At 50.2% G+C, this 25,015-nt stretch overlaps 1 protein-coding gene across 22 annotated transcripts in view; it reads left to right on the top strand.

Moving 5' to 3' along the window:
- Positions 1–21,948, top strand: part of LOC117663256 (microtubule-actin cross-linking factor 1) — a 323,136-nt gene extending 301,188 nt beyond the window's left edge. For 10 of the 22 annotated variants that reach the window (XM_060691389.2, XM_034413271.3, XM_087876752.1 and 7 more), the window contains 20 exons: positions 26–232; positions 1,218–1,337; positions 3,071–3,240; positions 3,480–3,639; positions 4,248–4,442; positions 5,059–5,187; positions 5,288–5,431; positions 5,626–5,808; positions 6,051–6,168; positions 6,507–6,670; positions 7,627–7,789; positions 10,135–10,289; positions 11,383–11,457; positions 12,354–12,371; positions 14,478–14,595; positions 15,000–15,068; positions 17,275–17,486; positions 18,180–18,290; positions 20,075–20,198; positions 20,454–21,948. In XM_060691389.2, the coding sequence (XP_060547372.2) occupies positions 26–232; positions 1,218–1,337; positions 3,071–3,240; positions 3,480–3,639; positions 4,248–4,442; positions 5,059–5,187; positions 5,288–5,431; positions 5,626–5,808; positions 6,051–6,168; positions 6,507–6,670; positions 7,627–7,789; positions 10,135–10,289; positions 11,383–11,457; positions 12,354–12,371; positions 14,478–14,595; positions 15,000–15,068; positions 17,275–17,486; positions 18,180–18,290; positions 20,075–20,198; positions 20,454–20,704 (2,886 nt within the window). In that variant the 3' untranslated portion in view covers positions 20,705–21,948. The remainder of the gene's footprint in view (positions 1–25; positions 233–1,217; positions 1,338–3,070; positions 3,241–3,479; positions 3,640–4,247; positions 4,443–5,058; positions 5,188–5,287; positions 5,432–5,625; positions 5,809–6,050; positions 6,169–6,506; positions 6,671–7,626; positions 7,790–10,134; positions 10,290–11,382; positions 11,458–12,353; positions 12,372–14,477; positions 14,596–14,999; positions 15,069–17,274; positions 17,487–18,179; positions 18,291–20,074; positions 20,199–20,453) is intronic. The other 12 variants (XM_034413270.3, XM_034413267.3, XM_060691380.2 and 9 more) reach the window with 7 other exon arrangements.
- The last annotated feature ends 3,067 nt before the right edge of the window (positions 21,949–25,015 follow it).

The raw sequence follows: 25,015 nt of genomic DNA, 5'->3' as shown, positions 1-25,015 counted from the left end.
CTTCCTCCCCACCCACCCCTGGCAGGGTTTTGCTAATGAAGTAAACGCTCACCGGCATCAGATCATTGCTCTGGACCAAAGCGGAAACCAGCTGAAGTTTCTGAGCCAGAAGCAGGATGTGGTCCTGATCAAGAACCTCCTGGTCAGCGTGCAGTCTCGCTGGGAGAAGGTTGTCCAGCGGTCAGTTGAAAGGGGGAGAGCTCTAGATGATGCCAGGAAGCGGGCAAAACAGGTGAGTGTCCTGGAGGGCGGTGTGCTTTGGGGGGTGCTCATTGGGAGCCAACTGTGGGCTTACAAAATAGCTTAGATACTTGCAAAGCAGCAGCATTGTCTCAGATGCCGTGTTTGCAGCCTTAACACAGCAGGACCACGGTTAAAATGCATTAAAATTTGTGGGCTGAGTGGTGAGGGAGGGTGAAGGGAAGGGATTCTGCTGGCCATTGGGGGGGGGGCAACAATGGGAGGAGAGAGAGGAGGGCATGGCTTGTTTGCTCATAAGGAAAGGGAGGTTTGGCAAGATGGCAAATGCGGTAGAGCAAGAGAAGCCTTGGGAAGGTGTGAGCTTGCGCAGGGCAATGGGAGGACCCAACAAGCTTGGGAAGAAAGAGGGAGAGCAGTCAAGTGAAGAATTAGAAGGTTGGTAGCCTCAAAGAAAGGGCTGGAAAAGTGAGGAAGCTTCAGAAGTTTCAGCCTGATAAAGAATTGGCAGGGGAGCCAAGCAGAGGCTTCTAGAGATGAGCGGTGGGGACAAGGGTCTCTCCAGGAGATGCGATGGGCTGGGAGAAGAACCTTGGGGGACAGGAGGAAGAGGCACAGCCCGGACGGCGCTCTGATAAGAAACATCTGAGTCCAAAAGAGGGAAGGATGGGACCCTCTCTAGTTCTCTGGAATGTAAAGATGGGGGAGGAGAAAATGCTTTCAGGGTTGCAAGATTTCTGTTACTGTAAACTCACAATAGAGGTGGGCTTAATGCTTTTGGTTTGGTCTCCTGACCTGAAGGCATCTTGGAAAAGAGAGTTCAAATTCCATGCAGTGGGACTCTTCCTATGACTACCTGATTAAGAGTCGGTGCCTGGACCGTAAACTTTGCCAGAGATTTCCCTGATGGTTTACCAGAGGGAAATGATAACCTGAAAGTTGACACAGGTTTTGCTGGGAAAAACAAGGGATCAGATATATATAACACTCACTCTTTGAGGTACATTTTTACATTCTAGTTCCATGAAGCTTGGAAAAAGTTGGTGGACTGGTTGGACGATGCTGAAAATCATCTAAATTCTGAGCTGGAAATTTCCAACGATCCAGACAAAATCAAATTGCAGCTTTCCAAGCACAAGGTTGGAGTCCAGTTACAATGCATTTATATATTCAATTTTGAAGCTGCCCATCTCACTCAGTGTACAATTAAAGACATAAAAAAACCATATAAATATTGCAACCCACTAGGAGGGAGTTAAAACAGAATAATTAAAATTAAGGGGGGAAGCCTTCAAGGCACTAACCAACCTTAAGGTCACACGCTCTTTTGTGAGCCCCAAGCAAGTAGGGCTTCAGATCCTTCCGAAAGGCCGGGAGGATGAGGACCCACCTCACCTCTGGGGGGAAAATATTCCAAAGGGCAGGGTGATGGCAGAGAAGGCGCTCTCTCTGGATCCTGCCAGTTGGAATTCTTTGACTGACGGGATCCGCAACACACCTTTCTCGCCTGACTGGGCGGGATGGGCCAGTGTAATGGGAAGAAGATGGTTCCACAGGCAGCCTGGCCCATGCATAGGGCTTTAAAGGTCATCACCAACATCTTGAATTAGGCCCAGCAGAGACTTTACATGTGTCTCCTTGGGGCATCCAAAATTGCTTGCGCAGCCACATTCTGTACCAGCTGAAGCTTCCAGATACTTTTCCACACAGAGGACAATTGCAGTAGTCCAGATGGGAGATGACCAGGGTGCGAGTGATTGAGAGAAGGGCCTCCCAATCCAAGAAGGGTCAAAATTGGCACACAACACAAAGGGTCAAGGAGGCTCAAGCACCTAGGGAAGGTTAGGTCAACCAACAGCCTGGGTGAGAAACAGATTGCAAGAGCCCATTACCAAAAACAGTGGGAGAAGAAAGACCCAACAGATTTAGTCCCTGCTGTTCAGTGAAACAAACTGACTTTCATGAGAGTCTTAAGCATGAATTATTTCAGCTCCCTCCCCCTCCAGGAAGCCTCTGACCAGACATAAATCTTTTGGAACTTCTCCTTCCTTGCCCAGAGGGATTTTCTGCCCTTCTTTTTTTCAGTCCCTTTGCCAGACTTTTATCCTTTCCCCCTCAAAGGAATCTTGGGGCAGGATGAACCTGGAGAGGGTTGAACAGAGCCAGACGAGGGGTGAAATGCTCCTGGATCGGATCCGGTAGCGATTTTTCCCTGTGGTTTGGCGATCCAGTAGCAATCGCCGCCTGGGTGTCATTACTTCCTGGTTTTTTTACCTTCTGCACATGCACAGAAGGTTTTATGTATGTGCAGAAGATGTGCGTGTGCATGTGCTCGTGGCACGTGCGCTTCCGAACCGGTAAGGAAGGTAAATAGATTTCACCCTGAGCCAGACCCTCTTTGGCCTGGGAGGAGAAGGCTGAGCTTCAACTGAGCTGGGGAGAAAGAGAAAGACTTCCTCCCTCCCTCCCTCCCTGTCCTGTGACCCAGAACAGAGTTCAAGCCCTGCTTCCCAGGCTGTGTGGACATACAAATGACCCAAATGCAAGATGAGGGCAAAGCAGAAGCCCAAGTGGGTGCCGCACATTGCTTCTGCATTTCATCAGGCACCTCTTATGGCTGCTGCTGAGAAAGAGCTCCAGAGGCAAGCACAGCAGGCTGGAAGTGGCCGGGGGAGGAGGAGGGAGGGCCAGGAAGGTGCTTCATGAGGTGGGAAGACAGGAGACTGGGGCTGCCTGGACCAGGAAAGTCCCCTGGCCCTCTTCAGTCTGCAGCTTCTCTCCAGCTACCATTGGAAGAGACAAATGGAGAGAAAATGCAGTGATTTGCTTCACCTTCCCTAATTTTTTAAAATAATTTCTATCAAAAACTCAGGAGTTCCAGAAAACCCTGGGAGGCAAACAGCCCGTTTATGACACCACCATCCGCACCGGAAGAGCCTTGAAAGAGAAAGCTCACTTCCCCGATGACACCCAAAACCTGGATCACCTCCTGGGGGAAGTCCGAGATAAATGGGACACTGTTTGTGGCAAATCTGTGGAGCGGTGAGTGAGAGCAGGCGGCAGGCGCCCTCAGAGCTGACTTCAGTCTGTTTCGCTGCTGGGGCCACATTGGAGATTCAGGCCCGGGGGGGGGGGTGACAATTGCAAGTCTAGGCAAAGATGTGCTGGTGGGGGGTGGGGGACTCCTGCTCAGCTAGCTCAGGAAGCTTTTTGTATTTGGCAAGAGTCCATCTGGGCTCCAAGGGGAATGCCTGCCATCCTCTCCCTGTGTCTCTTTGCAGGCAGCACAAACTGGAAGAGGCGCTTCTCTTCTCTGGGCAGTTTATGGATGCACTGCAGGCCTTGGTGGACTGGCTCTACAAAGTGGAGCCCCAGTTGGCTGAAGACCAGCCTGTCCACGGGGATCTGGATCTGGTCATGAATTTAATGGACGCTCACAAGGTAACTGCTGAGGTGCAGTACGAGGGACATGGAAGAGAAGTAGGCAGCCATCTAGGGTGTGTCCCTTGCAGTCTGGCAGGCTTCCTTCCCTTCACCTCTAAAAAGCAAGCAGAGGTGGCTCTTTGCAAAATGAGCAGCCAGCCTCCAACTTCGTCAGTCTTTCTAAAACAGGTGTGTCCAATCCACAGCCCGTGGGCTGCATGTGGCCCTGGACTGCTAGTAATACAGCCTCCCAAAATATTCTTATATGCTGAGTCATGAAAAATCTGCAAGAAAACAAGCAAGCTCAGAGAGCACCAAGGACCCCTCGTTTATTATACATTAACTACATTATATATTTTATATGCATCACTCAATGCAGCCCAGACAAGTCAAAAGGTTGAACACGCCTGTTCTAGAATGTGCTGGAGCGGAGCGGGCTTTGGGAACAGCAATAAGGGAGCGTCCTGTTGCTGCGGTTGAGGTTTGCAGCCTTGCTAAAGCATCAAATCAGAGGTTCGAAGCTTTATTAAGGAAAAAATAAACCACTTCTGACCTTGGCAAGAAAACTATATTCAGTCACCACGAGTGAAGCTTGGTTCAAGGGTATTTTTTCATTTCCTTGTTAGGTTTTCCAGAAAGAACTTGGCAAGCGGACGGGCACCGTCCAGGTTCTCAAGCGTTCAGGTCGCGAACTGATTGAGAACAGCCGAGACGACACCACCTGGGTGAAAGTGCAGCTTCAGGAGCTGAGCAACCGTTGGGACACGGTCTGCAAGATGTCCGTCCTGAAGCAGACGCGGCTGGAGCAGGCCTTAAAGCAGGTGGGGGAAGATGAGGCAGATCCACCTTGCATTCGCTCTTCTTCTTCCCTCCATGTGCTTTCTGAAAGTTGTTCCTTCCCCTTGCTGGTCTTGGAAACATGCATCTCACATCTGGGTGGAGGGAGGGCTTTCAACAGCCGCATGTAGAAGATTAGTCAGAATGCAGCCCAAAGTACAGAGAACCAAGTGCGGTTTGTTGCAAATCCAAGGTCAGAGTTTTATGTGCAAGATTCACAGAAGCAATACAGCAAAGATGGTTGTTTACAGCAGAGTGATATGAGTTAGGGCTACCTTTTGAATCAGTCTTAAATCAGGAGAGTTACTTCCCTGCTTGCAAGGAACCTCATTGAGTATCCCTGTTCTGCTCTGCTCTCTACTGCCTGAGTAGGAGGGCTTCTGTTGTGTTGAGGGTGCCTGTGTGCATCCAGTGACTCCTGGCTTGGAGTCTCCTGAGGCTGACATTCCACGGGATCAGCCAGAGAAACTTCTTCAGCCTCTGAGTGCTGGCGTGACACTTCCAGGGCCCAGCTGGCTGAGTGCAGCTGGCTCCTTTGGCCCATCCTGAGGGGCAAGTTGCAGAGGTGGAGGGCTGACTTGGGGGGCTTCTGCTTTCCAGGCCGAGGAGTTCCGAACAACCATCCATCAGCTGCTGGAGTGGCTCTCAGAGGCCGAGCAGACCCTTCGCTTCCGGGGAGCTTTGCCCGATGATGTGGAAGCTCTGCAGTCACTCATCGATGTACATAAGGTGGGCAGTGATCCCAGGGATGCAGGATGGCCCAGGGCAGGGCAGGGCAGGGCAGAGGGGCCGTGGCTAACAGTGCCTTTGTGTTGCCCTCCTTGTGCAGGAGTTCATGAAGAAAGTGGAGGAGAAAAGGCTGGATGTGAACTCAGCGGTGGGGATGGGAGAGGCCATCCTGTCTGTGTGCCATCCAGACTGCGTCACCACCATAAAACACTGGATCACCATCATCCGTGCTCGGTTCGAAGAGGTGAGCTGCTGTGGGGACATTGGCTTCTTGTCCACTGAGTTGGGCCTGTTGTGGTGGCTGAAGGGCTTCCTTTGGTTAATTGTGGGCTGTTCTGCACCCATGGAATAATCAGCTCCAGACCTCTGTCTCCACCCTTCCAGACGCCCAGCCCTCTCTGCCTCTCAGCCTTTTGTCTTGGCCTCTTTCTCCTCCAGGTTCTCACCTGGGCGAAGCAGCACCAGCAGCGGCTTGAAGCAGCGCTCCTGGAACTCGTGGCCAACGCGGAGCTGCTGGAAGAACTGCTGGCGTGGATCCAGTGGGCGGAGGCCACGCTGATCCAGCGGGACCAGGAGCCCCAGAATATCGAGCAGGTCAAGGCCCTCATTGCGGAGCACCAGGTAACAGCCGTCCCTGCGTCGTCCTGGTCCCTCCCTCAAGGAGAGCAGCGTCTGTCCTTCCCATCGGATGCATTGGTCGCAGCGAGTGGTGCAAATGCTCAGTGCCTGGCATGGACCGCAGACCTTGCCAGCAGTGACGCTGCAACCATTGCCTCTTGAGGTTTTCGGCTTTAATGTTCCAAAAGGGAGGCTGAGAAAAGTAGCTGGACGTTTGCAAACTGTTGCATCTTTTCTCTTTCCAGTCCTTCATGGAAGAGATGACCCGGAAGCAGCCAGATGTGGACCGTGTCACCAAAACATATAAGAGGAAAACGACTGAGCCAGCTCACGGCCCTTTCATGGAAAAATCCCGTAGCAACAGTAAGTTGTTATAACTTGGGGTGCCAGCAACTAGTGCCAGGGGTGCGGGGCTGAGAAAGGAGCCTGCCGAGAGCCCTGCTTCTTGCCTGGTGCTGGCGCTGGCAGCTGCTGAGCAATCAAGCATATTCCTTGCAGGCTCAGCCTCTGAATGGTTGTCTATTTTAAGGTTGGTCCTACCTTTCAGAACCCAGGTCTAAACAAAGTGATCTCACCCATCCTCAGTTGAGGGGGAAAAAAACTTTTGGCCTAGTTTTTGATGGGTGTTTCCCATTTTCTTCTCTGCTGCTTTCCTTTTTCCTTTTTTCATGCTCTGGCTTGGCTTGGCTTTTTTATTCCAGGAAAGCCCTTGAACCAGGCAGCCCCTCCACCCCTGCCGATCCTCTCGCAGTCCGAAGCCAAGAACCCGCGCATCAACCAGCTCTCGGCACGATGGCAGCAGGTGTGGCTCCTGGCCCTGGAGCGGCAGCGCAAGCTCAACGATGCCCTGGACAGGCTAGAAGAGGTGAGGATCCTCTTCCACATGCGGGTAGGGCAGCCTCGGGCTTGGGGCGTGCAGGATTTGAAAGTTGGGGCTGATCTTGGTTTCAGGTTCATTAGCACAGCGGGTGCAAGTAGGGCAAGGCTGGTGCACGTCCCTCTCCTCCCCCAGCAGCTGTCACCTTCCCCCTCTGTCTTCCCAGCCCATTCTATATGCTGGAAGCCATTTAAAAGCTGACACCTCCTAGATGTCTTGGCCATTCCTTGGGATTTATGCTTAACCCCCCTTGGTGGTTTCCAGCTATGGGAATGTGCCTTGAAATAAGTGTCATCTTCTGCCACACACAAGAGTTCCTGGTCAGTTCCAGCAATAACAACAGGCCTAAAGCTTGGCAATCAATATGTTTCTTCTGTTGTCACCTCAGAAAGAGAAAGGTGCAACTCCCACAATTGGACTGGGTGCAGAGAACTGACTGGGAAAGAAAAGGGTTTCCCCCTTTTCCTGATACTCTCGTTTTTGGCAGATGAAGTTCCCACCCTACCCTCTCACACGTAGACACAACTCCAAGGAGCCTTCCATGCTCTCATGATGCCCAATTACGGGAATCCGGAGACCTTTCAAGCAGTGATACTGGTGTCCCTGGGCTGGTGCAGGGAAGGATAGGTCTGCTCTTGATCTTGGAAGAAAATGTTGAGAGCTGTTCCCCAATGCTTTTCAAGATGGCCCATTTTGGGCTCTTTTGTGGCTGAGTTTACAGAATATGCTTAAGTGGATACGAAAAGCAACTTTATTAGGTGCAAAAAGTACCTTGAACACAGCCTGGGTTGACTCAGCACAGTAAGCTTCAGAAGACCTCTATCCAAGGTTAAGTCTAGCAAAATAAGCCCAAGTTGGGCCAATGGAGCTGATGTGTCTTTAACTGACCAATTAAATATCTTATGTGAACAGAGCACATAATTTTTTCCCCTTCTATTTCCAAGTTGAAAGAGTTTGCAAACTTTGACTTTGATGTATGGCGGAAGAAATATATGCGCTGGATGAACCACAAGAAATCCCGTGTGATGGACTTCTTCCGGAGGATCGACAAAGACCAGGATGGGAAGATCACCCGGCAGGAGTTCATTGATGGGATCCTGGCCTCTAGTGAGTGCCTACTTGTTCCATGTCTTGCTTTGATTGCTGTGACGGGCAACTGAGCAGCAAGAAGGGTGGCTCCCTGGCTCAGCAATCTCTCTCTGTCTGCCCACCCCAAGGCACTGGGCTTGATTTGCACAGAGGCAGAGAGCCATCGTCACCTGGCAGCCAGGTTGAGTTGCAGGCTCAAGCGCTGGAAAGCTGGCAGGTGGACTAGCAATAGCACTTAGACTTATATACCGCCTCACAGAGCTTCACAGCCCTCTCTAAGTGGTTTACAGAGTCAACCTATTGCCTCCAGCAATCTGGGTCCTCATTTTATCGACCTCGGAAGGATGAAGGGCTGAGTCAACCTTGAGCCGGTCAGGATCGAACTGCTGGCAGTCGTTAGAATTAGCCTGCAATACTGCATTGTAGCCACTGTGCCTGTTGTGGTCTGCCGGCAGCCTGCAGAGCTGGCAGCAGAGTCGGACAGTGAGGAGGCTGGGGAGGAACATGGGCCAGTCCTGGAGTCTGGGGAAGGCTCGGATGAGGGCTCTGTGTCAGAGGCAGAGATGGGGCCAGGGCCATCTGGGAGTTATGTGCTGACTCCGGAGCCTCCAGAGTCTGACGTCAGCGAGGCAGAGGAACAGGGGGAGCCTGTTCCCAGTGCGTGCATGCGCAGAGCTGCCAGAAGGCAAGAACAGTTAAGACAAAAGGGGTGACTCGGCAGTAAGGCTTGGAGATGATTGGCCCCTCCCATAAGACATAAAGGAGGAACAAAGGCAGGTGAGCCTTTGCAGGAAGCAACTTTGCTCATGCTGGTCGGTTTAAATTCTGAAGCTCCGTTTTGACACTGTGCTCCGTGTGGCCTTGCAAAGCTAATTGCCAATTAGGTCAAGGGAGATAAAGGTGGGTGCTTATCAGCCTTATTCCGAAGGACTGTGGCAGACTTTTGTCGGACTCTTTACAAACTATTTGTGACTCATCACGGGCAGTGAATGAACAGAATTCACAGCCGTTGAAATAAAAAGAGGGTTTTGGGGACTAATTGGGTGCTTTTTACTGTCTCAGAAAGCCTAGGTCCGAACAGCGCCACCATGGAAAGTAGAATGGCTGGGGTCTTCCTGTCTGATGCACCTCTTTATGCAGAGATTTCTGGGTATCCCACAGTGATGCCCCCCAATCACTTAAAGTGACGCTATTGGGCTATGGAATGTGTAACTTAACAGAGGCCAGGCTGTAGCTTCATGGCAGGGTGGGGTCGAGGATAGAGAGAGAGAAGCGGGAGGGACCTCAGCCCCTCTCCTTGGTTCCCCCTCTCTCTGTCCCTGGAAACCTTACCGCAAGAGGAAGTCTTCTGTTCCACTGTTTTTATTTACTTCCTTGTGACTACTTGGATGTCTTTACATTTGCGGGGCTGATCATCCAAGATCCCTTAGGTGATCCCGAGTGGTGCTCATGGCCAAGGAGTCATTTTCCACAGCTGTTGGAGGCCGGGTGGGGCTGGTGGTAACCTGGGTTGTTTTGCACCCTTTCATAAGGGCTGCCTTCAGAGATGTTTTCTGCCCATTGAAAGGCAACTGGAAATGAAACAACCTCGGGACCTTCTCTAGGCATTTCGATAAGACCCAGGATTGAAGCCAAGCTGCCAGGGTCTTTTCTGCAGTGACTCCCTGAAGTTCGTTGGGATGGTCAGCTCATCAGAGCTCTTCCACTTTGCCAGGCTTTGACCTTGGCTGACCTTAGTTGCTCACCTCAACTATTCCTACTTTTTGTGCAGCGATACGTTTTTTATTTGCGTTGCTACAGATCATAAGGTTTTTGGGCGGAAGATGGGCAGCAGTTCCGTCTGCTCCTCCGTTTAAGTGCTGCTACTCTGCAGCAAACTCAGTACGCCAAGACTGGGTTTTTGGCCATCGCTTCCTTATTTCTGCTTATATCAGTATTAGGAAAAAATCCAAAACCACATTTCTGCCCACTTTGCACAACACACCAGTTGCCCGAGGAAGGGTGTGAAAAATGAAAACTCCAAAGCAAGGCACTTCGAGCGAGCTGGGTCTTCCAGGGCTACTTACGCCCCCATCTCTGTGTCTCTCAAGGCTGAGGTGAACTTCACCCTCTGGCTCGTACTGCTGGCCTGGCACCTAACAGTGACTGGAAGCAGATGAAGTTTCCCCTTTGCATAATGTTGCTCCATCTCTTGCCGTGGAGTCTGCTTGTCTTATTTCCCAGCAACAAAGGCTCTGCCCATGCTCGGGAGGCCTTTTTTGCCCTTTTTGGGAAGGGAGGAGGCTGTGGCAGGGGCCCCTCATTTTGAAAGCTCCACTGAAGGGACTTGGCATCCATTTCTTCTCTTTCTCTTCCTTCCCCAGAATTCCCCACAACGAAGTTAGAAATGACAGCTGTCGCTGATATCTTTGACCGGGATGGGGATGGCTATATTGACTATTATGAGTTTGTAGCTGCTCTGCACCCTAACAAAGATGCTTACCGACCCACAACGGATGCGGACAAAATCGAGGATGAGGTATGGGCTTGGTTGGGGGAGTCGGGAGGAGAAGAGACAGTAAACGAGGTTCTGCAGGCAACGAGCTCACTGTCGCCACTGACAGAGATGACGTGTCCTCACTAATCTCCACGACTTCTTTTCTTGATATATTCCTGGGGTTTCATGAGAAAGATGTAGGTGGAATTGCAGTCAGCAAGCATTCCTCTCATTTACGGCACCTTGTGGCCTCCTTTTCCCTTTGCATCTCAGAGGCAGAACTGTTGAGTCTGGGATCCCTTCTCTTGTGGGAAGGCTGTGCAGGGGCATTAGTCAAAATCACTGGAATAGATTAAACTGGATTCACCAGAGATATGTCCCTCTTCCTCTGCCCCCTCACTTGGCAGCCTTCCAGCTTTCCCACTCCTCCCGGCCTTCATTTCCCCATCCGTTTTGCTATGTCCACTGGAACGTTCACGGTTTAATCATAGAACACAAGGGACCTTGGAGGTCATCTAGTCCACCTCCCTGCCTAAGCAGGACAGTCTAATTGAGGCACATTCTTTTACTGGCAGTTCATCTTAATCAATAGGTACTAATTATATATAGAAATTTATTTTGAGTCTGCATCCTGCCGTTTTTTGGGCATGCAAATGCAGCCAGGGTGGGTCACCTGCCCACCGTAATCGGGAGTGGTTTCCTGCATCCGGTGCCCCAGTTTGAACAGGGGGAAGCCAGGTGCAGCACAGGACTTTCATGTCGGTGGACTTTTTCTGCCCACGCTGCATCCCTCTTTTTGGTGTGGCTTCTGACATTCGGAATCACCCTCCTTTGGGGGCAAACACAATCTTGGCCTGTGCCGTCCGTTATAGATGACAGGACTTGAGCAGCCTTGCCCAGCCAGAGCTGGTCAGTTGGTGGTGGCCCAGCAGTCCAAGATCTCGGGTTCAGATCATCACATAGCAGCAAAGGCTGCCCCAATGGACAGCCATCACCTCTCAGCCCACTTGAAGCTAGAGTGAAATGAGCGCCAGAAGTACAGGGTGATTTCTGTCCCATCCAGTGTCAGCTTTCGACATCGATCCTGCAGCAGATACACCACCACGTTTCTTCCTGCTTCCTTCCTCCTTTACAGGTGACAAGGCAGGTGGCTCAGTGCAAATGTGCCAAGAGATTCCAAGTGGAGCAGATTGGAGAGAACAAATACCGGGTAAGGAAAAGGAGCCAGGATGGGGGCTGTCTGTGCTCTGGGGCCCTCAACAGGCTGACTGTGGCCTGCCAGTGCAGTGCCCCTGTTGTGTGAAGGAGACATGCCCACCCTGTCAGGAAGCAGGCCCTGGTGCATACAGGCGTAGCCCCCCAGATGCAGCTCCCAGAGGCAGGGGGGGGCATGGTGTTCTGCAAGGGGTATGGAGAAAACTGCCCCCATGAGCCACTACTGTCGTCTGTGCCTGGGAAGCCTCTGTGTTGGTGGGGGGGTGGGGGTGGGGGTGGTTTCTCCCTCATAGTATAATCCTTTCTCATTCCTTCTGGATGCTCCCACAAAAATAGATTCAGAAATGGGGCTTTATCCTCTTTCTGATTTTGGCTTGAAGCCCCTGGAATTTGCCCTCTGTCTGAGCTTCTCTGTGTCCCTTGACCTGACTGGATTTTAGCCAAGGAGGCAGAAAGTATCTGTGGAGATCCTCAGCCATCCAGGTCAGGGTTGTCCCAAAGGGGCCTTCTTCAAAAGGCAACTGGACTTTATTTTTCCTTGAAGACGTTTCACTTCTCATCCAAGAAACTTCTTCTTTTGAAGAAAGCACCTTTGGACCAAGGCACAAACAGCTTGAGGCTCTTGCAGGGAGGGCTGGGAGGGGAAGGGGGATGGAAGCTGTGGCCCAATCCCAGAGTTGCTGGTGCCCCCCTCCCCGCCATTTGGGACCACTCATCGCCCTTTCTGCTGGCCTTCCTTTCTTTTAATACATAAACAGAGGAACAGCAGTTTAGCAGTCCAGGAAGCACAGAAAACAGTGTCAGCATTGTTACCCTGTGTGACGTAACCTTGTGTGATGTGTTCTCTCTTCTCCCTTTCTCTTCTCGTTTGCACCTCCTCCTCCTCTCTAGTTCTTCCTCGGCAACCAGGTACAGTGAGCCTTGCGGTGCTGCCTCTGCGTTTTCCTGTAGCTAATTGTCCTTCCAACATGTGCATGTATAATTTGTGTGTCTGTTTCCACACGGGCCTTTTCCTAACTATGGCTGTTGTGCTCGTGGATGTATTAACTTGACAGAGTTGCTGGTATATTCAGAAATGTAGTGACGCAACCAGGCCGTGACTGCCAATTGTAAAAAATAAGCACAGAATCACACACACACCTGTGCACCCAGTGTAGACTTCAGACCTTTTTGAGAATTGAAAACTTGCTTTAAGGGAACATCTTAAATGGGACTTGGGCTGTCCTGGTGATGAGCCAGGCAAAAATTCTCAGGCTCAGAAATTCCAGGCAGAGGTAAAATAACGAAAAGGCTCGAGAGCAGCTGGCCAGAGTCGCCTGAGTATCCATCTGGGACTGTTCTGGATACACAAAACTGACTAGGAAGCAGAGTTCAGGGCTTGGGCCATGGACTGTTGACCGACCACCAGCAGATGAGGAGACCTTCAGTTGAACTTTCCAACATACTTTGGAAAGCCCAGGGACCTTCCCTACGAACCAGAGTTCACATCTACCCTGACCAAGGAGCCCTCCTGCAGGTTTCGTCCTGTCGGATGAGAGCTGGGGGTGGCTCGGCCAGGGACTTCGGCCCAGAGTTTTGTGTTCACTGCACAGAATTGCGAGTTTGACCAAGTATTCTGTATATCAGCATCTTTCCATTGTTTTCCATTGCTTTGGAAATGCAAGTCCCCAATTCCTCTGGAAAACTCCCTTCCATAAACAGCACTAAATCTCCAACCACCTGCATGGCCCTTTCGACAAGAGAGGCGTCTCTGTTTGGCCCCTTGCTTCCTGCTGAGACAAATTGTGGCTGCTGCAGAGGTGTTCCTGGCCTCTTTTCTGCCTCCCCATTGAGTTCAGGGTCACATCCTGTTGCCTGATTGGGGAGGGGGTGGCAGTGAAAGTCAGCAGTTGGACTTTTTTGGCCAAATCTGACACAGCAAATGGAATTTCAGTTTCCTAGATCAGCTAAGGGGAAAAAAGGTTAATAGCTTACTTGTTCAGCCACCCAGAATTATGACGGGATGGAAATGATGGTGACATCCATATCTTCAATGGCCCCTGAGATGTGACAATGCCCTGCTTCCCAGCTGAAGTATTTGGGGGAAAGAGAGGGCAGTCTATGGGGCTAAAAAGTACCCCCAGGGTGGAGGCTGATGGGAACTCAAGGTGCTGCTATAGATTAAGCAGGTGGCTTGGGTCTGGGACGTCCCTGATCAATCAGAGCAAATTGCTGTCTTTGCCTGTGATCCTGGCAATTAATCAGTTAATCAATAGTCAGGTTGCTACTCCTTCAGGCCGCCTGGCTGGCTGCTGCCAATCACGCTTCTGCTGGGAGAGGGGATGCCATGCTGGAAAGCTCTTCGGTGGAGGGTTTTGCTCTCCTTCCTGATAAGGCTGCACCCCCCAGTTGGTCTCTTCTGAAGGGGCTGTATCAGCTGACCGTTGAAGCCAAGCTGCTTCCAAAAGAGGCACATCTTTTGAGGAGAGGGGCTGAATTTGGGCTTCTCTGACCGTTCAAGCAGCCCAAATTGGCCCAAAGAGAAACAGCCCATTTGCAGCACAGCAGTCGTGGGCAGCTGCCAAGCAGGAGTGAGGGCTGGCCAGGAGCCATGGAGCTGACCCCCAGCCTGTCCCCCCCCCCAGCGTCTTTTGGCATCTTTCTCATACAGCGTTTTGTGGCTGGCTGGGGTTCATTGTTTGTCCTTGGTCACTGAGGAGGCTTCGGCTCAGGGTCCAGCAAAATGGCCTTCTTGCCACCCAGGGAGCATTGGATCATTCCACTTTTTTAATCATTAAAAAAATTAAGAAATCAATTATTAAGAAAGATGGTAATTAATTGATTTAATAAGAATAATACACTTAATCAAATATATGATCCTTTTATAAAATAATTGCCTCTGTCACTTTCAAAGGGATACTGAGGAGTGGGGGGTGGGGAGACCCAGAGGTAGGCCTGACCTGCTTGGAGAAGAACACGTGTGCCTTAGTATGACATTGCAATTAAACCGGCTCTCTCTTTGCATCTTTGCAACAGTTTGGGGACTCCCAGCAGCTGCGGCTGGTCCGTATCCTGCGTAGTACAGTCATGGTTCGTGTTGGTGGAGGATGGATGGCTCTGGACGAGTTCTTAGTGAAAAACGATCCTTGTCGAGGTAGGAGATGCGTCTGCTTCTTAATGAAGGTTTTTTTTTTCCAGAGAAACTTCCAATACAGGCAACCCCCAACGGGAGCAGGAAGGGCAGCTGCTCTGGAGGGTCCCCGGGAGCTCTGGAAGATCAGCCCAGGGAGCGTTACTCAATATTAGGCCCGTGAGAAAAGGAGCCCCTGGCGTTCTCAGCCACGAGCACCAAGGGGGCCACACCCAGACAGGTCTCTGGGTTGAAGGTCCCGGAGCCCTTTGCCCCTGAGCCAGCCTCTCTTTCCTTCCTCGGCCACTGACCACGGCAGCCCTGCATGCCGCACGAAGGAGCTCCCTTCCTTCCCTGCTGGCTCCCTCCTCTTTGGGTCCCCTGCTGCTCCCTCCTGTTGCCGCACCTGTTTCTTTTCTCTGTTCTAGTTCACCACCCTGGGAGTAAAATCAAACGCTCCGACTCCAGCTCTTCGATTGCCAGTCAGTCTCCGATAGGTTGGAGGTTTTTCTTCCCTTTCTCTGACTGCCCTGTTGGGAATGGCTTTGCTGCTCTAACCTGCCTCGGTCTGTCCCGAATGCTAGAGTCTGTGCTGTGCTTGGCCAAGGAAGGGGGTGCGGAGCTCTTGCTGGCTAACTGGCTGGAGCTCTCCCACCACCCCCAAGGGTCCTTCCCCCCTCCGGGCCCTCGGGCTCAGCTTTGCCCTCCTTTTTTGCCCATGAGTGAGGAGCGGGGAGTGAGACCCTGTGTGGATGCCATGTCCTTATTTGCACGCTTCCTTCTCTTCTTTTCTTCTCCCGGAAGCACTTGATTGAACGGACAGAACAAAACATAAATAAAATGGAATTCAAGAAGTTAAAACAGATGGAAAGTAACAGTAGCAGTAAAAAACCAAAAGGGTCGCATTTGCTGATTTTCTAAATGCAGGGGAAGCATCCTCAGACAGGTCCTTCTTGTAGCTTCTCTCTTTGGGCAGATCCCTCACAGGGGAGTCCTGCCCTTAGGAGGCCCGGCCAAAGCCATTTGGGTGGCAAGGGTTGAGGGCACGCTGCCCCATAAGCCCTGAGCAAGCAGTGCAGGTGGCTGGCTTCAGCCTTTCTAGGGTCTACCTTGCACCAAGTAGCAATCTGTGCTGTGTTTTAACACTGGTCACAATTTCTGGATACTTGCCAAACTTTGGCCAGCCTCCCAGCAGCCCCAGGTATAGGAACTGCCAGGGTTCTCCAGGCAGCAGAGCTACTCCGAAGACTTTTGAAGTCCACCCACTTCAGGCCCATTTCCTTCCTCTAGAGGTGCAGAAGAGAGATTCTTTTATCCTTAAGTATTGCTTCCTCCTCATATTGAAATTGCATCATGCACTGGGTTGGGTGTCTGTAACTCAAAAGTAGTCTGTCAGAAGCCCACAAATCCCCTTTCCTCGGTCTTTGGGGTTGTGATGTTTCTGGCAGGTTCACACTTGCCTTTCCTCCCAGTGTTTCTCCCAAACTTGGCTGGATGCTCCTAATTGGAAAACTTCCACCTTTTTCTCTCACCTGGCGCCCTCCAAGTATTTGGCTGAGAGTTCTGGGCAAATTTACGGGAAAACCAAGGGAATGCATTGGATGGGAGGGCTCTTTGCTTCCCAGCCCTTTTGGCTTGCCACACTTCTGTTGCTGTGCGGTGGCCAGTTGTTGCTTAGCTCCCCGTGATTCCAGAACAAGACCAGGCTGCAGCTGTTGTGTGCCTTGGGTAGGCTGCACTGATCCTACAAGGTTTTTGCATGGTGTGGCTTACTTAACCAAACTACCAATGTGTGTGCTTCCGTTGGCTGGGTTTTGTATTTTCCAAGGAGTGTAGATTCTATCAACACATTTGCTAATAAGCTGGGGTGAGGGTGGGGGGGGGTGTCCCAATTTCTTGATCCCACCAGTTAATTTTATTCCAGCGTTTGAAAGAAGAACTTTTTAGGTGAGAGTATTGCTCAGTGATTGCCCCTGACAAGATTCCTTTTCCTGGATCTTGGTGTTCCAGAGGATTCATAAGTCATTTTCTAGCGGATGGGAGCAATCTAATTCCAGGGAAGGGCAGAGCCTGAGAGGCCAAGCGTTGTAGCCTCTGCATCTCGCCCAATCCCCACGTTCGACTGGGGATTTTTGTGACTGATGCTGCTCACCTTGGCCTTGTTGGGGGCCCAGGACATTCTGCCTCTACAGAAGGTCTCAGGTCTGCCTCTCCGTCTCCAGCAGTCACGTAGCCTCCACTGGCTCATTGCAATTTTAACTTTATGGCTTCTTTGCTGGGCTGACAGTGGGAGAAGAATGCTTGGAGAGGAGCCCCTCCTTCGGCATGTGGGGCAGAGGAGGGGCTCTCAAAAGGGAAAAGGGCTTGATGCCTGCTCTCAGTTTCAAGGTCACACATTTCCATCCTTTTCCTAACCCTGATGTGGACCGGGGAGGGGGGTGGGGGGGGCAGGGCAAGTTTCAGCTGAGTGGTTGGGGCTTTGCATGATGTGTGGCCTGCATCGGGGGGGGGGGGTCCTGCCTTGTTCAGTACTGCAAATTTAAATGGCTGAAGAGGTCTTTTTGTCCAGCTGGAAGAAAGGAAGAAAAAGATGGCATGCTTCCAGCAGACTCCAAACCTGCGCCATTAGTTGGTTCTTCCAACTAATTACATTAGGTACCTCCAGCTTTGTCATCCGTATTTTGTGTCCTTCTTTTCTTACAGCACGAGGCAGGACTAACCTTGAACTTCGAGAAAAATTCATTCTACCAGAGGGTGCATCTCAGGGAATGGCACCATTCCGGTCCCGTGGCCGGAGGTCCAAGCCTTCCTCTCGGGCTGCCTCCCCCACACGGTCCAGTTCGAGTGCCAGCCAGAGCAATCACAGCTGCCCCTCAGTGCCATCCTCCCCTGCCACACCTGCCAGCGGGACCAAGGTGAGAAGCAGGCTCTTTCTTCACCTTGGCAATGGGGTCTTTTCCCTCAGCCTTGAAAACCCGAAGGGCTTCTGAAAGTCTCCGTTGAGTTGTGGAGCTGGGGAAGGCTGCTTCGTCTCAAAGCCCCCTCCCCTCCCCAGGCCTGCCCCAGGAGCACCACAGGTGGGGCCTGCGATCAGCGGAGGCTGCAGACCAGAGGGGAGCCTTTTCGCAGCTCTGTTCCGTTTGCACTTTCCCTCTGAGCTTTCCATTTGTGCCTTTCCACACTCAGGAAGGAGGAGAGAAGAGAGGAAGGCCGGATTTCTCCTCCTCTTCTTCACACTCCCCCCAAATAGTTTTTGTTCTTCCCCACAACATGGAATATGTTTTTTCTTCACCTTTTTACCAATATTTTTTTGTGCATCATACAGTTCTGTGCCATGTGTCAGCCTAGGTTTGTATTCATTAGCTGCTGCATCATCATCATCATCATCATCATATTATTATTATTATTATTATTATTATTATTATTATTATTATTATTATTATTATTATTATTATTATTCACTTATTTTAGGATTTATATTTTTTTTCTGTTTTATTTTCTTCTGACCTGGTCACTCCTCCCTGCCACCCTCCCTCCCTCCTCCACTCATTTTGTTTGCCCCCCCCTCCCCCGTCCTTCAAATTCTCTTTGGATTTTCCATTTCACAGACTCCGCATCACTTCACCCGTTGTTATGACAAACCCTGGTTGGTAAACAGCAAGGCAGGTACCCCCCTGAGGGGCTGCGATAATGCCGACCTCCACCTGTCTGCTTCTGAGGTAGAGTATGGCTCCGGTGGGCTAAAGGAAGGACTTGAGTCGGCTTCCTCTCTTGCTTGCTTCCCCTTGGCCAAAGCTCCTGCGCTCCCATGCCTTTCTGAGCAGAGACTGAGCAACCCAAGCAGAGGCTGACTTGTGTTATTATTTAGCAGATGGCATGTCGTTCGTGGATTAGCAATATAAATTAACATTTCAACTAGATCAGTAGAGCCTAATAAAATATAAATGTTAAAAAGGTCTGTGTCCAAATACCAATGTCTAGGACAGTGTTTCTCAACCTTGGTAGCTTGAAGATGGGTGGACTTCAACTCCCAGCTGGCCAGCACTGCTGGCTGGGGGATTCTGGGAGTTGAAGTCCACCCATCTTCAAGCTTCCAAGGTTGAGAAACACTGGTCTAGGACATTAAACCATTGAAGCGCAGCATCGTTTTTATTTAAAAAATCAGATACTGGACCGGTAGATGCCCTCGGCTGACAGTTGGTCACAATGTGGTGGTTTGAGTTTGAGTCCCGCTGAGAGGAGGATGCTAGGCCCCATTGACAGAGAGTCCCAGCAGATGCATGGGGGGATGCGGGTCTTATTCAGGATTGTCCATTGCTGAGTTCAAATCCCAGCCCCATTTTTTGTGGGGTCATTTATATGTCTCCCTGTGTCTGCGCGTCCACGTCCAGTTTGAGGCTGATCCTCTTGAATTAAGAACATCTTCCAAGAACCAAGAGAAAAAAGCTGCCCAAGCTTAATAAAATATAATATTTAATATATAATATAATATGGGGCCTTTTTCAGAAATAAAGATTGGAGAACAAAAGAAGTTCACGCTTGAATAATAAGTGTCTCTTAATTTGTGTTTAATTATTAATTTCTTCTAAGTGTTTTTTAACTTCTCAGCAACTTGCTGGGTGAGCTTCAACTCCCAAATTCCGCAGCCTGTCGGCCCCACTGATCTATAGGTTCAGGATAGCCTAGGTGGGCCATTCTTTGTTTTCATTTCCATAACACTTTCTGCCTCCCCCCAAGTAAGTGGAATTGAAAGAGCCCATCAAGAGGAGCCTGTGCCTCGGGGCCCAACCGTTTGTGCCACCTTGGCAGTTGAGGGCCACCCTCCTCCAGATCCTCAACATCCTCTTGTGGCTTATAAGTTATAATAAATACAGTCTGAAGTTATAATACTTCAGATGTGGTACATATTCAAATTACAGTCCAAGCACTGAATTTTATTTCCTATTTATTTTATGAGAGACCCTGAAGCACGCTTCCTTCCAAGGGAGGCTGTCAGGGGCCTCTCCTTGTGCTGGGCCCCTCGGACCCATTTCTTCCACCGGGGGTGGGGGGGAGGGGATCCTAATAGGAATGCATAAGCAGAGTCAACACCCTTCCTTGTTCTAAGCAGCTGTTTGGAAACTGCCTAAATCTCTCCAAATGACGGTTCCCCAAGTCCAGGGTCAGCTTGTGGCTCCTCTTTCTTTTTCCAGTTAGGATAGCAGTTTGATTAACCCCCTCAGGTTCTTCTGGTCTGCCTGCCCGCTTTCCTTCCTGGCCTCCGGAAAGTCACCACAGTGATGACGCTGGGAGGCCAGCATTCAGTTTGCGCATGGCATATAATCATCTGCTTGGCTTGAATTCACACAAGACGCTGGGCCCAGCCTCCCCAAGGCCACGTGTGAAGCCTGTCTCCTCTTGGCCTTTAAGACGCAGAGGTTCGCAGCTGCTCCTGGAGCACAGGGCTCCTCTGAAGCTCTTCCTGTGGCTCTCTAACAAAACTTGCTTGCCTCTTTATCCCAAGGTTGCTCCGTCCTCAGGCAGCAAGTTGAAACGGCCCACTTTCCACTCCAGCCGGACGTCTCTCGCTGGGGACACCAGTAACAGTTCCTCACCAGCTTCTTCCGGTGCCAAAACCAGTCGAGCCGGTAAGTTCCAAGCTAGATTTGGAAGCACCAGGTGGTATTAACCAGAGGCGGATGCTTTGGGTTGGGGAGCCCAGCATAGCCTCCCAACCTGTTGGTAGACCACGCATGGTCTTCTGTAGATGCCCAGGAGGGGCCAAGCAGAATTCTTTTTTTTGGGGGGGGGTGTCTTGTTTTTTTGGAGGGAGCATGGAACGCAGTGTTGTTAAATTCCTTCAAGGTTCCCTTGGGATGTAAGAATTCGTCTTTGTCTTTCAGATCCTAAGAAAACGGCCAGCCGCCCCACCAGCCGTGCAGGCAGCCACGCAGGGAGCCGAACCAGCAGCCGGCGAGGCAGCGATGCCTCTGACTTTGATCTGCTGGAGACGCAGTCTGCCTGTTCAGACACTTCGGAGAGCAGCGCAACAGGGGGACAGGGTGGCTCCCGGCGGGGCCTGGCCAAGCCCTCCAAGATCCCCACCATGTCCAAGAAAACAAGCACTGCCAAATCTCCTGGCCCCAAGAGATAATACGGCATCCACATGATGCCCAGCTTTGCACAGAGAACGGAAACCTGTGTCCAGTTTTTAACCCTGCTTCATACATTGGATGTATATTTATTCTACGTGGGAGAAATTATATTGTTAAAAGTGTAAAAGAAAATTGTGTTATGAAGCTGCCTTATTTGGTTCTCTTTTTTTTTTTTATAGGTTACTTTTTCATGTGAATATTTATGTAGATAAAACTTGCCTTCTTTGCAATGGGGGCCCAGGGGAAAACTGAAACATGGGAGAGAAGCAAAAGGTCAAGATGTGAAAATGTAAAAACAAACAAATGATATAAATAGGATTTCTGTGCAGTGCAGGAGATGTTCCTGCGTTATCTTTTAGGATTGTTTCCTAAACGCATCTTTATAAAAATTTAACGTGCTGTTTCAGCCAGAGAAATTATATTTAAGAGCAACATCTGAAGATCCAACATAAGAAAGGAACTTTCTTTTCTCTCTCTCTCTCTCTCCTTGTAAATCACAGATACCTCAATAAGAGAGAAATGCACGGTGAGGGGGCTTGTTTCCAATTTAAAAAATAAATTCCTATGGTTTTACCTGAAGATAGCTTGAAAACGGACCTTTGCACATGCTTCATTTGAATAAAGAACTTCACTACAATACTGTAATTTGCAAAAGGAAAGTCCCGTCAAGCTTTCAAAGAACATCATTTGGGGGGAATTATAAAGGCAAAACCATTGTAGGGAGGTAAAACCGTGTGGTTTTAGCTGTGAGGGGGTGGGAGGATCTTAAATTTGCTTCTGTTTAGTCACAGGATAACACATTTCCAAAAGGCCAACCACGAGTGAAAGAACCGACTTTACGTTTTAGTTCACAGACTGCAATTAGATGACTTTCTTAGGCTGGTCCGGGCCTCTCCGGCCAGCAGAAGCCCGGAAAGCCTCTGCTGTGGAGCAGCCAGCTGCCTTCGACACCACCACCACCACGTGCTCTTGGGGAGGGGGAGGAGCATCACCAGCAGACCCCCTGGCTCTGGACGCCCCCGCTCCCCTTTGTGGAGGAAGGGAGAGACCACTGTGCAAAAGGGGTTGGGGGCCACCTGGTCTTCCTGTATTTATTCACTTGTACCCTTGTCCCTGCTCAGACTGACCACATTGCTGTGTGATTCTCTCAGTTGGTTTAATTGAGCCAGAACCGGAAGCTCTACCAATGAATTGTTTAAAAACAAACACATGTTTTGTATTAAAATTGCTTGCAGTAATAAAAGTGAAGCAAAGTGTCTCTTATTTTATGCTGCTCAGAAAGTTGGATGAGGCCAGTGGTCAGAGTCCTTCCTGTCCTGAGGCTGATGCCTACATCACCCGCTGAAGTGGGATGACGGGGTTGCCCAGGCTGATGCCGAGGCCCAAGCTTTGACCCGCCACTCGGATTCATCTGCTTGCGCCTGATCAGGACCTTTGAAGAGCTGAAGGCAGCAGACCCACTTATTTATTTATTTATTATAAATAAATAATAAATAAAATATACCTGCTCCCCTAGTCATAAGGCGGCCAGCTTGGGATCCAGCCAATTCCGGAGAAGGCTTGGCACCACCCCACAGTTTCTCCCATGGCCGGGGCAGCATGTTGCCATGCAGGCCGCTTTGGGGGACATTCTCCCCAAAGTCCATAGGCATCGTTCTCAGTTAGCATGGTCCGTGTGTGCTGCAAGTATCTGCAGACACCAAGACGGAGAAGGCAATTTCCGAAAGGGCTGCAGACTGGCACCATAAGCATGTTCCCAAAGCCAAGGAGGCCTGGAGGATGCGGTGGCTCAGCCTGGAGCGGATGCGGATTCTGGGATGCCCGAAGGCCCTTGTCTTCACTCCAGTAGGAAACGGACGCCTTCCCTTAAGATGCAGATGTGACATGATGTCATGCCTTCTTCTACGAGGTTTTACCTGGCTTCTGAACCCCCATGGGTTTTTCTTTCCTTTTACATAGTACAGGTAGTCCTCGATGTATGACCACAATTTAGCCCAAAAATTCTGTTGCTAAGTGAGACATTTGTTAAAAGTCAGTTTTGCCCTGTTTCGCAAACTTTCTTGCTGTGGTTGTTAAGTGAATCACTGCAGTGGTTAAGTTAGTACAGATTATGTGAATCTAACTTCCCCATTGACTTTGCTCATCAGGAGGTCACAAAACATGATCACATGACCCCAGGACACTGCAAAGGTCATAAATATGAGTCGGTTGCCAAATGTCAGAATTTTAATCACGTGACCGTGCATCATGTGGGAATGCTACAACAGCCATAAGTGTGGAAGACGGTCATAAGTCACTTTTTTCAGTGCTGTTTGACTTCAGATACTCACTAAATGAACTGTTGTAAATCAAGGATGACCTGAAAGTCCCAAATGGGACAGAAGTTGCTTGTGTGATGCCTCCTAGCTCTTCCTCTTTCTCCCTCTGTCTGCCACCTCTGCTTTCTGACTGTAAAATAAAACAATCCACTACCACCAAATCACATATCTGTTCTGTGCATGCATGCATCCCTCTACCTTCTTCTTGGCCTCTTCCAATGAGGGGAAAACCCTGCTCTGAGCCCCTGGTTCTTGTCTCGGACGCCAGGATTTTTTTCCTGATGTTCACTTGGGGCCACGGCCAATCCGTTACTCCTCCTGCACTCTGCAAATTAGTTTCCAAGTTCCTTTCAGGGATGTGAAAAGTGCTGCTGTACAACTGCAGCCGTCTTTCCTCATGGTTAAAGTGGCTAAAATTCCTTTCTGGTTGCTCTGCTCAGAACACCTCAGTCTTCGTAAGCTCTTCCAAAGACTGAGGACAAAAGCTGCTCTGGAATGCCGGCCAAAGGCTGCCCAGCTTATTACTAGGCAATGTCTCCACCAGTTCCCCTTGAACAGATACTCAGCTTGTGGCCATTCAAAAATGGTCTTTGTCACCTACATCTGCTACTTTCCCACTCAGTGGGCAACTGAGAAATTTTAACATTGGACATTTTCCATTAGCCCACTCCTTTCGACATCGGGAATTAATACTGTTTGTTGCAGCAATGAGTCCTGAGTTTGGAAGCTAACAGAACCCCTTATCTAAGTGTGTGGTCAGTGAGGTATCCTCCAGACTCTCCTGCCTCCCCAACATTTCGTTGATGGCTTGGGGGAGCAGCCTCAGCCAGTCCAGGCACCTCCCCATCAGCCTGGGTACTGGAACCAGTTTCTTCTTCTTTCAGTACTCCAAGCATAATATGCAAGCAACTCACAGATCGGCACAAATGTCAGCCTGGTTCATAGAACAAGCTCAGCCAACGGTTAGATTCCCGCAATAGCTGGATGATCTTCCCTGGTGGTTCCTCCTCATTGTCCTCACAGAGACCTACTTTTAACTCCAGGGCACTTCTAGGTAGGCAGGATCCATTCAGGTGGGCTTCCATCCTTGGCACCGATTTTGATTCTGTGCCATCAAGTCAGGGTCGGCTCATAGCAACCACATAGATCAAGATTTTCTCTAGGCAGCTCCGTTCCCCAACTTGGTCCTCCAATGGTGCCCCCATTGCCGCCATAACTGAGTCCAGCGCTGGTCCTCCTCTTTCCTTCCACTTTCCGAGCATTGGAGCTGAATCTTCACATAATAGAACCGAAGTAGAATAATTTGGAGCTGGTCCTTTGTGCCTCCAGGGAAAATTCTGGACTAGTTTGTTCAATTTGGTCTGTTTTCTTGGCTCTCCACAGAAAGGAGCAGAAATGTACTTTGACCAGTAAAAATATATTCAGTAAAACAAAGGAAAATTATGAGGGCAACCATTTATGGGCAAACCTTGTACATAATGTAGCAGAATTTTGCTACTTTTCAGAGAAAGTTATCCTGATTGCCTAATAAGTAATGCAAATAAAAATTAATACTCTTCCTTCCTATCCTGCTCTTTCAAAGTCCATAGAGGGTCAGAGGGGAGCAGAGCCTTCCTTGCTTCCCAACTGTCTGAGTCGGTGGAGAACCCTCTAAACTGCAAGAGAAATTTTGGAAGTGGCCGATTCACACGAGGATAAGGAGGAGGGTCAGCACAATCAGATTGGAAAAAGTCGGTTATTGCAGCCAAGCTCAATAAAAGTAGATTTTAGCCTCTGGGAAGTTGATTTTCTGGTCCGGGCAGCCCACGGAGGAGGACACCCACACGCGCTGCTCAGGGTCCTGAACCTCCGGGGGGGATTTGGCCTCTTGCCCCTCAAACGGCTCCTTTGGGGGCGGACCGGCTGATGGGATTCGGGAGACGCCGGAACGACTTCGAGTCCCGGGAAGCTCGGAGCGTGTCCGGTTACTCCGCGGACGGAGCCCCGAGGGGC

Source organism: Pantherophis guttatus, chromosome 10 (assembly GCF_059756535.1).
Source record: "Pantherophis guttatus breed Tessera chromosome 10, ASM5975653v1, whole genome shotgun sequence".
Classification (NCBI taxonomy): Eukaryota; Metazoa; Chordata; class Lepidosauria; order Squamata; family Colubridae; genus Pantherophis; species Pantherophis guttatus.
Note: the sequence above shows the minus strand (reverse complement) of the source record. Positions and strands in the feature narration are given on the sequence as shown.